This window comes from Chlorocebus sabaeus, chromosome 9 (assembly GCF_047675955.1).
Source record: "Chlorocebus sabaeus isolate Y175 chromosome 9, mChlSab1.0.hap1, whole genome shotgun sequence".
Taxonomy (NCBI): Eukaryota; Metazoa; Chordata; class Mammalia; order Primates; family Cercopithecidae; genus Chlorocebus; species Chlorocebus sabaeus.
Window position 1 is genome coordinate 92,408,505 of NC_132912.1, and position 12,174 is coordinate 92,420,678.

Sequence of the window (12,174 nt, forward strand, 5' to 3'; positions counted from 1 at the left end):
AGCAAACAAGTCAACCTGCACCTATTTAAAATTCACCTGCCGCCCACTGTTGCCACGCGATGTTAGGGGGCCCAGTGTTACCAGATGACCCTATTTTTTAAGAGCCAGAAATCCATAAGAGGGTTCTTTTCTTTTCACAAAGGAGACCTACAGAGACCTGAGAGAGACGAATTTCAAACATGCTCAGTGACTGAGAAATATAACAAAAACCTCAAGGATAGCTTTTTCCTCCCTCTATCAAATGATGACGGGGGCCATCTATGAGTGGTCAAGTCTCAAGCCAGAATGAAATTGAGATTGATAGTGTCTACCAAATCTTATGCTCCTGCAATATCACAAATCAGTCCTCAGATTAATAATAGGGACCAAGGTAACAAGTGTTCGTAAATGATGCTCTTAGGTTTAGACATTCCACAGATCCATAGGTGTCCTACCCGCTCATGATGACTTTTCCACCACTATACACTTTTTAAGACTGGTCCCTTGGAGATTTCTGGCATAAGAAAAGCCAATTCTTAAGTCCTCACACACTGGAAAAAAAAGTGATGAAAGTAATCAGAAAACCCCTTCTGCTGCCCTAAGTTTCATGTCAACCGAATAAGACTATTGTTATATCCTACTTGTTCTAAGGGTAGGTAATTTTTTTACATTTAAAGTAACTAAAAGAGTTACTTCTGACTTCTAGTCAATGTTAGGTTTGGACTGGACAAAACTCACAAGTATCTACATGCATACTTCCAAGATGTTGCAGGTTGACTTCCGGACCATCTCAGTAAAGTGAATACTACAATAAAGCAAGTCACATGAGTTTTTTGGTTTCTTAGTGCATATAAAAGTTGTTTACACTGCCAGGGGTGATGGCTCATGCCTGTAATCTCAGCACTTTGGGAGGCCTAGGCAGGCAGATCACTTGAGGTCAGGAGTTTGAGACCAGCCTGGCCAACATGATGAGACCTCTGTTTCTACTAAAAATACAAAAATTAGCCAGGCGTGGTCGTGACGTATCTGTAATTCCAGCTACTTGGGAGGCTGGGATAGGAGAATCGCCTGAACCCAGGAGGCAGGTGTTGCAGTGAGCCGAGATCATGCCACCGCACTCCAGCCTGGGCACAAAGCAAAACTTCATCTCAAATAAAATAAAATAAAATAAAAAAGTTGTTTACACTATACTATAGTACATTGAGTATGCAATAGCATTATGTCTTTTTTTTTGAGATGGAGTCTCACTCTGTTGCCCAGGCTGGAGTGCAGTGGCACAATCTGGGCTCACTGCAAGCTCTGCCTCCCGGGTTCATGCCATTCTCCTGCCTCAGCCTCCCGAGTAGCTGGGACTATAGGCGCCTGCCACCACGTCTGGTTAATTTTTTTGTATTTTTAGTAGAGACGGGGTTTCACCCTGTTAGCCAGGATGGTCTTGATTTCCTGAAGTCATGATCCATCTGCCTTGGCCTCCCAAAGTGCTGGGATTACAGGCGTTAAGTCACCGTGCCTGGTCTAGCATTATGTCTAAAAAAAAAAAAAATGTACATACCTGAATTTTAAAATATTTTATCGCTAAAAAATGCTAATCATTTAGTAATATTTTTGCTGGTGGAGTCTTGCCTCAATGTTGAGAGTGGCTGACTAATCAAAGTAGGGTTCACTGAGGGTTGGGGTGGCTGTGGAAAGTTCTAAAAATAAGACAAAAATGAAGTTTGCTGCATTGGTTGACTCTTCTTTTCACAAAAGATTTCTCCACAGCATGGAATGTTGTTTGATAGCATTTTACCCACCATAGAACTTCTTTCAAAATTGGAGTCCATCCTCTCAAACCCTGCCACTGCTTTATCAACTAAGTTTATATAATATTCTAAATCCTTTGTTGTCATTTGAACAACGTTCACAGCATTTTCACCACAAGGAGATTCCATCTCAAGAAACCATTTTCTTTGCTCATCCATAAGAGGCAACACCTCATTCATTCAAGTTTTATCATGAGATTGTAGAAATTCAGTCATATCTTCAGGATCCACTTCTGATTCTAGTTCTCTGGCTAGTTCTACCATATCTGTGGTTACTTTCTTCACTGACATCTTGAACTCTGTCCATGAGGCTGAAATTCACTTCTTCCAAACTCCTTCTAATTCTATTTTACTCCCCCCACTTGAATCTCAAATGTTCTGAATGGCATCTAGAATAGTGAATCTTTTCCAGAGGTTTCTAATTGATTTTACCCAGATCTATCAAAGGAACTGTAATCTATGGCAGCTATAGCCTATGAAAAGTATTTCTTTAAAAAAAAAAAAGTATTTCTTAAATAATAAAACTTGAATCTTGTAATTATTCCTTGATTTATGAGCTGCAGAATAGATGTTGTATATTAATAGGCATGAAAACATTAATCTCCTTTTACATCTCCGTTAGAATTGCTGGGTGACTAGTTGCATTGTCAATGAGCAGTAAAACTTTGAAAAGATTTTTTTTTCTGAGCAGTAGGTCTAAATAGTGGGCTTAAGTATTTTGTAAACCATGCTATAAACAGATGTACTATCATCCATTCCTTATTGTTACATTCGTAAAGCACAGGGAGAGTGGATTTAGCATAATTCTTAAGGGCCACATGATTTTCAGAATGGTCAATGAGCATTGGTTTCAACTTCAAGTTACCAGCTGCATTAGCCCTTAACAAGAGAGTTACCCTATGCCTTGAAGCCAGGCATTGACTTCTGTTCTCTACTATGAAAGTTTTAGGTGGTCTCTTCTTCCAAAACAATATAAGGCTATTTCATCTACACTGTTAATCTGTTGTTTAATGCATCACCTTCATTAGTGACTTTAACTCTATTTCCTGATTAGCTTGCTGCAGCTTCTACGTTGCACTTGGGACTTTATCTTGCACTTTAATGTTATGGACATGGCTTCTTTCCTTAAACCTCACAAACCAACAACCTCTGCTACCTTCCCACTTTTCTTTTCATGTTTTTTTTGAGACAGGGTATCACTCTGTTACCCAGGCTGGAGTGCAATGGCACAATCATAGCTTACTGCAACCTCTGTCTCCTGGGCTCAAGTGATCCTCCTATCTCAGCCTCCTGAGTTGCTGGGACTACAGGGGTGCACCACCACATCTGGCTAATTTTTTTATTTTGTGTAGAGACAGGGTTTCACTATGTTGCCCAGGCTGGTCTTGAACTACTGGGTTCAAGTGATCCACTCACCTTAGCCTCCCAAAGTAATGGGATTACAGGCATGAGCCACAGGACCCCGCCTACCTTTCAACTTTTCTTTGGCAGCTTCCTCACCTCTCTCAGACTCTAGAGAACTGAGGGACTTGCTCTGGATTAGACTTTGGCTTAAGGGAATGTTGTGGGTGGTTTGATCTTTAATCTGGACAACTAAAAGTCTGTATCAGCCATAAATCTGTTTTTCTTTCTTATTATTTGTGTATTCACTGGAGTAGCACTTTTAATTTTCCTTTGCATTCACAATCTGGCTAACCATATGGCACAAGAGGCCTAGGCTTTGGTCTGTCTCGGTTTTCAGCGTGCCTTTCTCACTAAGCATAATGATTTCTGGCTTTTGATTTAAAGTGTGGGACATGTGACTCTTCCTTTCACTTGAATATGTAGAAGCCAATTAGGCCAACAGTAAGACTATTAACTGGCCTAATTTTAATATTGCTGTGTCTCAGGAAATAGGGAGGCCTGAGGTAGGGAGAGAGATGGAGGGACAGCCTGTCAGTGGAGCAGTCAGAACATACAACATTTATCAATTAAGTTTGCCATCTTACATGGGCATAATGTGGTGTCCCAAAACAATTACAACAGTGACATCACTGATTACTGATCACAGATCACCATAACAGATATAATAATAATTAAAAAGTTTGAAATACAGCAAGAATTACCTACATGTGACATAGACAAATGTGAGTACAAGCCATTGGAAAAATAGTGCCAATAGACTTGCTCAATGCAGGGTTGCCACAAACCTTCAATTTGTAAAAAATGCGGTATCTGTGAAGCGCAAAAAATGAAGCCTAATAAGCAAAAGGCAATACAACAAGGTATGCCTGTATTGTAATGAAAAGCTACACAGGCAGAACTAATGACTTTTGAAAAATAAATTTTCTGATGTTAAAAATACCTTGCATTCTTGAGAATATGGTTGTTGAAGTTAGAAGTGTGGTTGTGAATAAAAATACTAGAATCTGTACACAAAATATTCTGCTAGGTTATTTAAAACAAAACCCACAGAATATAGACAATGGGAATAAACACAAAATTCACTGAAACCTACAGAGCCTTGGTGCACAGTCACGCAGAGTTCTCCATCTTGAAAGCCACTTTTTAAATGGTGGGAATTCCTCATTGGCTTATCAACATCTTAGCCTATTTGAAGTTAGACTAAGTTTTTCTTCTATGTTCCATTGTGATAAATCATTGATTTTGAAGGCTAATTTTTGCCAGTCAAAAATTTGGTTGTGACAATGATCCTAAAATGTTAAAAAAGAAAACAAGAAAGGAAAGAAGGAGGGGAGGGATGGTGGGAAGAAAAAAATGAAGGAAAGAAAAAGGAGGAACAAAGTGCAGATCTGTTCAACTGAGAGTATTCTACACAGGTCTAATTTAATGATTGTGTCATGGTTTATAGTTCTTTCTTGTACATTTTAAATGGAATAAAGAATAGTTATGTTATCTAAGGATTCAAGTACATAGACTATATATTTTTAAAAAATATTATTCAAATATAACAATTGCTTACTATTTGGGGTCTGTTGAACATCTTTTACCTAGCCCTAATCACTCAAATAAATCACACAGATGGACTTTTCAAACTCCTACCTGCAAAGTTGTGTTATACCAAAAACAGTGATTTTATGCAATAACAAGAACAGGACTTTATAGGTATGTAGATGCACTTCTGTATTATTTGTCAAATTGTATGAATATGTACAGTAGTACATATTGATCCTTTACAATTAAGTTAACATCTTTGATTTTCTATTCTAGAAATGAGGAGAGTTTGGATTATTAGGACACTAAGGGCCTTAGCACTCACTGCTCCATCTGCTTAACATATTCTTTCTTTGCATGATTTGCTGCCTTACTTCTTCAGGTCTCTGCTCCAACATAATCTAGTCACACAAAGACCCTGCCAGCAATCCCTATCTTCTTTGCCCTGGTTTTTTCCCTCCATTCATAGTAATTATCACCATTTGATATATTCTATATTCACTTTGTTTCCTGAGACAGAGTCTTACTCTGTTGCCCAGGTTGGAGTGCAATGGTGCAATCTCGGCTCACTGCAAGCTTGGCCTCCCAGGTTCAAGACATTCTCGTGCCTCAGCCTCCTGAGTAGCTGGGATTACAGGCGTGTGCCACCTCGCCTGGCTTATTTTTGTATTTTTAGTAGAGATAGGGTTATGCCATGTTGGCCAGGCTGGTTTCAAACTCCTAGCCTCAAGCAATCCACCTGCCTCAACCTTCCAAAGTGCTGGGATTACAGGCGTGAGCCACTTTCACCCGGCTCTATATTCTCTTTTTAATTTGATTATTGACTGTCTTCCCCCACTAGAATACAAGATCATGGTGAGCAGGGGCTTTATTTTGGTCATAACAGTACTTGGTGCATTGAAAGTGCATGATAAAGTATTTGTTGAGTGAGTGAATGAATGCTTAGGAAGGAGGATAGTACCTATTCATCCTCATAAAATTTGGAAAGACTCAGGCATATCACTAACATAATATCAAACGGGCTATAGGAAAAGATCTATGTATTTCAATTCTGTCTTCACTTTGGCTGAGACTCAGCCTGGATACAGAAGGCAGTTCATAGACTCTTCTTTCACAGATGGATGCCCAACCTGGCCAGGCTATTTAACAAATGCTACGTATTTGCTCCCTACTCCAGTCTCCTCATTCGGCTTCAAAAGCCTGTCCAAAGGAGGAGAGGCTTCTTTATCTTGGTCATAACGAGATGTGACTTTTCTCAGCTTAGAACCTTGAGAAATACACCTGCTTGTGGCCAACACATATTGAGTAACTTTCTCCCAGGGTATACATTACCCCAGGGGAGAGATGGAGGCATTGACAGAGGTTGCATAAATCCTCTGGGTCACTCTGGTTCACTTCAGGCTCTCCAGTGCAAATGGACAGATAGGGTGTCCTTGAGGGACCTGAGGAGCTCAGAGCAATAAGAGTGGATCAGTATTTCTTTATGAATCAGAATTGAGTCCAAGTCCCAGCTCTTACCTAAGTGGCATTGCTAGAAGCTTTTGATCTCTCTGGCAGCTTTAGTTTCTTATCTATGTAGCACAAGAATGCTACACTTTCTCACCTCCAGAGGTCACCTTCAGTTCTGAAGTCTTACTCCCACCTCTCTGCAGATGACAAAATGAGGCCCAGAGGAGGGACAGGTCTTGCCCAGTCACCTAGCTGATGAAATGTAGAAACAGGACTGGAATTCAGGTTCCATTATGGACTGAAACTTAGTTCTCAAGCCCATGGATCTCAAACGTCTCAGTTTTAAAACTCTTTGATCATGAGCCTCTTTGGTGAGAAACAGATTCCATGGGTCATTTAAGTAAGTGGCAAGTCAAACTCTACTGATGGGTAATAGGAGGGGACATAGAAGAAAAAAAAAAAACCTGAAGATAATTAGTCTCACTTAGGATACTATTCTAGGACTCTGTTGTCTGCTCTTACAGAAACTTACTATAATCAATGAGGTAAACGGGGTTACTTTTGATGGCACAAGTAAAATTTGCATTTATAGCTTTATTAAATATCATGAATGTGCACTGATTCATTAATGACAGACTTTATAGCAAGACTGGATTACATTAGTTGGACACAAAATGGCAGTAATTTGTACTACAGGCTTTGAGAATATGTATTTTATGACTTACCTCACTATATGCTCGACTTTGTAGTAAGACTAATCCTAAAATCTCCCAACCCTTCCTTCTTCTATATTCAATCACTTTTGTTTATCTAGCTTCCTTCCCTTCCTTTCCAAGATATATCTACATCTATTGTTTCACTTTATTCTCACTTTATAAAATAAAGACTACACAGTATGGAGATTATTATATTGATGGTAGAAAATGAAGAAACTGGAATGCGCAGATGTTAAACGAATGCTAAAAAAAGAGAAACACTGGACTGCATGTTACCTACCCACATCTTCCATTTAGCTTCATTTGTTAAATCTAAATAAGCAACGTACAGTTGGTATGTACTACCAGTCAGGATACAGCATTATCTTATCCTTACTATATAAAATTACACTCCCTAAATGGTATTCATTAATGAAGGAATTCACTGATAAATAATATTCCAGATTTCACTTCTGTTTGTGAGCAAAACTTCTGAATGGCATTCATATGCTGAAAAAAGGCACTTGAGAGCAAATGCGTAGATAGAATTAATCATTTTTGATAGGAGTCATAGAAGCCTTCCCGTGGGTCTCTGTTTATATATGCATAAAATTGGCATCATGATTATATAGTAAAAGTCTGTGGATAATTCTAACTGAAATACTTCAGAAGGGATTTTAGCATCTTGTCTTTAGTATATTACCCAGCAATAATTGTAATAGAAATGATGATGATGATAACTATATTGAGCACTTACTAAGTGCCAGGTACATATTATCTCATTTAATCCTACATGTAACAACCCTGTGAGGTAGGAGCTGTTTTTATTCTTGTATAGGTGAGAAAACTGAGGCACAGAGAGGTGACATAAGCTTGTCCAGAGTCCCAAGGCTAGTAGTCTGTTTCTTAGGTATGAGTGGCCATGATTATGTACATGTGAAAGGTTTTGCTGTTTTAACAAAGACAAACCCGACCTACCATTCTGAAGTCCTCTTCAAACTTGAAAGCTCCACCTCCTGTAGCACACAGGGTGGTGTGAAGGCTAGAGAAGTTTTTCTCGCTGCCCATCTGAATGAACCTGTGCATAGCACAGCTGGGAAAGCGGATGAAGTGCAGGTTCCCTTTGCGTCCACACATGGTCAGGTTTTTCAGTTCCAGGTGGACGTCTCGGATCCCAGTTTTCCCATAAGCAGTATTAGAAGTCAAATACTTCCGGATGCTCTTCAGGTTCTCTACTTCCTCTTGCTCCTCTTCGGCTGTAATATCCTTCGGTTCGAAGTAGACCAATTTAACCAGCGTTCCACCGATGTCCATGCCAAACCATGGGAATGCTAAAGGACAGAAAGAAAGAGCGCTGCTGAAAGCTATGCGTGCAAAGAAGTGTTCAGTTTTTCAATATTAAATAAGCAAATGCAGTGGTGTCATATCTACATGTGCATTTAACATTCAATTTATTTGAATTCAAGTACATGTGCCTAGAAGGAGTCACAGATAGAGAAAATTTTACAATTGAAAGAGTGCCCATGGCTCTGCTCACATGCCACTGCACTCCACTCAGAATTGAGTGAGATGAGAAATAGGATTCTGCAGTTCCCTAAGGCAGTCTCAATTCCTGTGTGCTTCCTAGGGCTCAAGTATCTCACCAAGCTGAGTGTTATTCTAATATTTAAATATATATATATATATATTTTGCATATATCCTGGATCCCAATTGCTAACTATTTTTGTCAGAATCTTCACCAAGGAAACTGATCTGCTTCAATCCTAGAGGAAAAATTGAACATGCTGGGTGTACCAAGAGATGGTATGTTGGTCTCTAACCTAGGGTGCATTTCAATGATTCCATTTTTTTGTTTTATGAACTGACTTTAGAAGATGTGATTCCACTGTTTTAATCTATACAATATATAGAATGGGGAAAGAGAGAGGAAGTAGACTACGAGAGATGATGCGCAGACACGAAATTCTAAAAAGAACAACTTGCATTATATCTGATTTCTTTCTGCATTAAACAGAGACATACTGTTTATTCCAAATAGCCTGCTCAGAAGTTCTCAACATGGCTGCCTTTTAGAATCAGCTGAGATGCTTTTAATATTCAATTTCTGGCCTCCTCTTGCACATATTCTGTTTAATTCAGGCATGGTATCCAGACATGAATATCTTTTAAAAGTTCTCTAGTGGTTCCAATCTGCAGACTTGGAAACTAGTACACCAGAGGAACCATGGCCAGGTCTGAAATACAAAGGCATGCCTCTAGGTGAAAGTATACTTAATGTGCTTGTGATGTTTATCTATGATAATATGAATCTCCATCATGATGATTTTTATTGTTATAAAAGCTCTTTATTGTTAAGAGCTGACATGAGCAGAAGTGAGCTACCTAAACAGTCTGACTTTATTTACAGACAGCCTGGAAAGTTAATGCCATGCTGTCAAATGCTCTGCAATGAACACAGAGCAAACCCAAATGGGAACCCAAAGGCTGGAGTCTTCCTTTTTATTTCCCTCACAGAATCCATCGGCAAAACCTGAAACTGTAATATTAAAGCTGAGTTTAAAGACTCAGGGTGCAAAAATAGCTTCCTTCCAAGTTTCTTTTATTTCAGCCCTAGAGAACATCCATATAAACCCTTGTCAAATTCTCTACACTGCCAGAAACATCAGTGGGCCCTACAGAAGGTCTTTTTTCTAGGCATCCCTACTAATACTTAGTTTTCAATTCAGGAGGGCTGAGGGAGGACTGCCTAGCAGGAAACCATTTCTGTAAACAAAATCTTCTTTCCTCTGCCTCACTATTGTTATTTTGGTTATGATCCAAGATAGCTGCTTCTCACCTGTTGAGCAGAAACTCTAGCATTATAGAAAAGGAAAATTCCAGGCCCTCAAAAGATTAAGAGCAACAAATTTCACTGACAAGACCAAGTTAACAAATGTCTTGTTTTCTTTGCAGACGTTTGCAAAGCAAATTCCACAACCAGTGTAGGCTGGGAAACTCGCTTGTCCTAGCAGGAGGTGAAAAAACTGGAAACTGGTCATCCCCATTTGTTGATTCAGCTCACAGATGGAGTCTGTTGGTTTATTCGCTAAAACTCACTGTCAGCATGGGCCACAGTGCAGGAGCAGCATGTTGTAATAGGTAAAGCCCCAGATTGGGATTCAGAGCATCTGCTTCCCTGAAGCAGCAGACAGTAAGTAGCTCACTGTAACTCCTTCCACCTCTTTGGATTTTAATTTCCTAATCTGTAAAAGGAATGGGTTGCATTAAAATGATCTCAAATTTCTTCCCTGCTGTCAACTTTCTATGAATTCCTTAAGAAATACAAAAGAAAAATTGCAAGTAACCCAAATCATAGAGTCTGACCACAGTTTTTTTCAGTGGAGTATTAAACTCCCCGGAAATATACTATGGCATGTTAACAAATGCCTGGGCTATGCCACCAGTGCTGCAGTTGCAATCCATTCTCATCAGAGCGGGGAAGATGCCTACAATGGATAGGATGGGGGAAGGGTATTTTGGAACATTGCTGGGAAATATTTTGACAACATCTATTACAATTGAAAGTACACATGCATTTTTAACTCAGCAAAGCCCTTTCCTGGGCCATAAAAAAAACACAAGTATTCCAGGATAGGCATAAGAATGTTCACTGCAGCATCTTTTATCATGCTCAAATCAAAAAACAAAAACAAAACCAAGGCAAATTGGAAACAAGATGAGTGTCCTTTAACAGGGAAACTGTTCAATAAAATGTATGACTTCCAAACTGTAGAATATTAGGCAGCTATTAAAAAGAGAGTGAGGCCAGGTGCAGTGGCTCACACCTGTAATCCTAGCACTTTGGGAGGCTGAGGCAGGCAGATTGCTTGAGTTCATGAGTTTGAGACCAGCCTGGGCAACATGACGAAACCCCATCTCTACCAAAATACAAAAATTAGCCAGGTGTGGCAGTGCACGCCTGTAGTCCCAGCTACTTGGAAGACTGAGATGGGAGGATCATATGATCCAGGGAGGCAGAGGTTGCAGCCAGCCAAGATTGCACCACTGCACTCCAGCCTGGGTGACAGAGTGAGACCGCCCCCAATCCTCAAAAAAAGAATGAAATCTATTCCAGTAGGCTAGAAATATTTCCCCAATCTTCTGTTAATAAGAAAAGCAAGAGATGCCTATAAGTGTAAATAACTTTTTAAGTCTATTTGGTTTAGGGAGCGGAAGGGAGGAAGGAAGGAAGAAGGAAGGAAGGGAGAAGAGAAGAAAGGTAGGAAGCATAATCTCTAATATGTTCATGATTATATGAGCCTGCAGAAAAGCATAGAAGGCCCCCAGTTGTTAATAAGTATAGGAGTGGCAGAATGAGTAGGTTGTACAGGTGGTGGCTAGAGATCCAGGAAAAGGGATTCTACACTTAGAGCTTTCAGTACATGTAGATAAGAAAAAAAAAGAAAGAATTATGCAGTAATGGAAAATAGGAGATACTTCGGCATAACAAGAACTGAACAAGCTGTGTAAACCCCAGAAAACAAACTAGTTCTGTACCAGAAATGCAGAATTGGCCCAGGTACAGCTGCTGTCAAACTTCTGGAAGGAAGAGCCCACACATAACCTTTTAAGTGGTTGGATGTTGGCAAATACAGGTAACTGAAAAGAGGTCTCACTTTTAAAAACACTGTAGGTGACGCCTGAACATTTTATGTTGTTCAGAACCCTGGTTCCTTCTTCCTGCTTCATCTCCAGCTCGTTCTGAAACCATTTCAAAGTTTTTCTTAGCAACTCAACAAAACAATTGGAAAAAGTATAGAGTTTTGAAATTTCAGCTAAATGTTATATCATTAGTTTGGATTAAGGTAAGAGAGATAAGAATTATCTTATCTCTGGGGTTTCACCATGTTGCCCAAGCTGGTCTTGAACTCCTGGACTCAAGTGATCTGCCCACCTCAGCTTCTTAAAGGAACTATAGTATTGGTTTAAGTGGCAAAAGAAATTGGCTTTTCTTTACCTATGTTTATTTCTTACCTTCATGAAAAATCTAATGCTCTTCTAGTTACATTTATTGCTTTTTCAAGACACTGTCTTACATTAAATGTACAATTTTATTCATCTTCCTGATATCAAGATCTGCCTAAACCTAAGCTTCCCATGCACAAGCTGTGGATGGAGACAGGAAAGAAGGGGAAGAACATCCTAGTGCAGCTATGATCCATGACTCACGTTTTCTTTACTCCAGGATACCCAGATGCTTTGATCAATTCAGCTAAACAACTAATAAGAGCTTATTCTGTGTTTGCCAAGAGGAGTGATGTTGGTTCTAGATACA

At 39.4% G+C, this 12,174-nt stretch overlaps 1 protein-coding gene across 10 annotated transcripts in view; it reads right to left on the reverse strand.

Annotated features, from left to right (window-relative positions):
- PANK1 (pantothenate kinase 1) overlaps positions 1 to 12,174 on the reverse strand; it is a 119,115-nt gene that overhangs the window by 20,140 nt on the left and 86,801 nt on the right. For all 10 annotated transcript variants that reach the window (XM_038009250.2, XM_073019168.1, XM_038009248.2 and 7 more), the window contains one exon: positions 7,838 to 8,190. In XM_038009250.2, the coding sequence (XP_037865178.1) occupies positions 7,838 to 8,190 (353 nt within the window). The remainder of the gene's footprint in view (positions 1 to 7,837; positions 8,191 to 12,174) is intronic.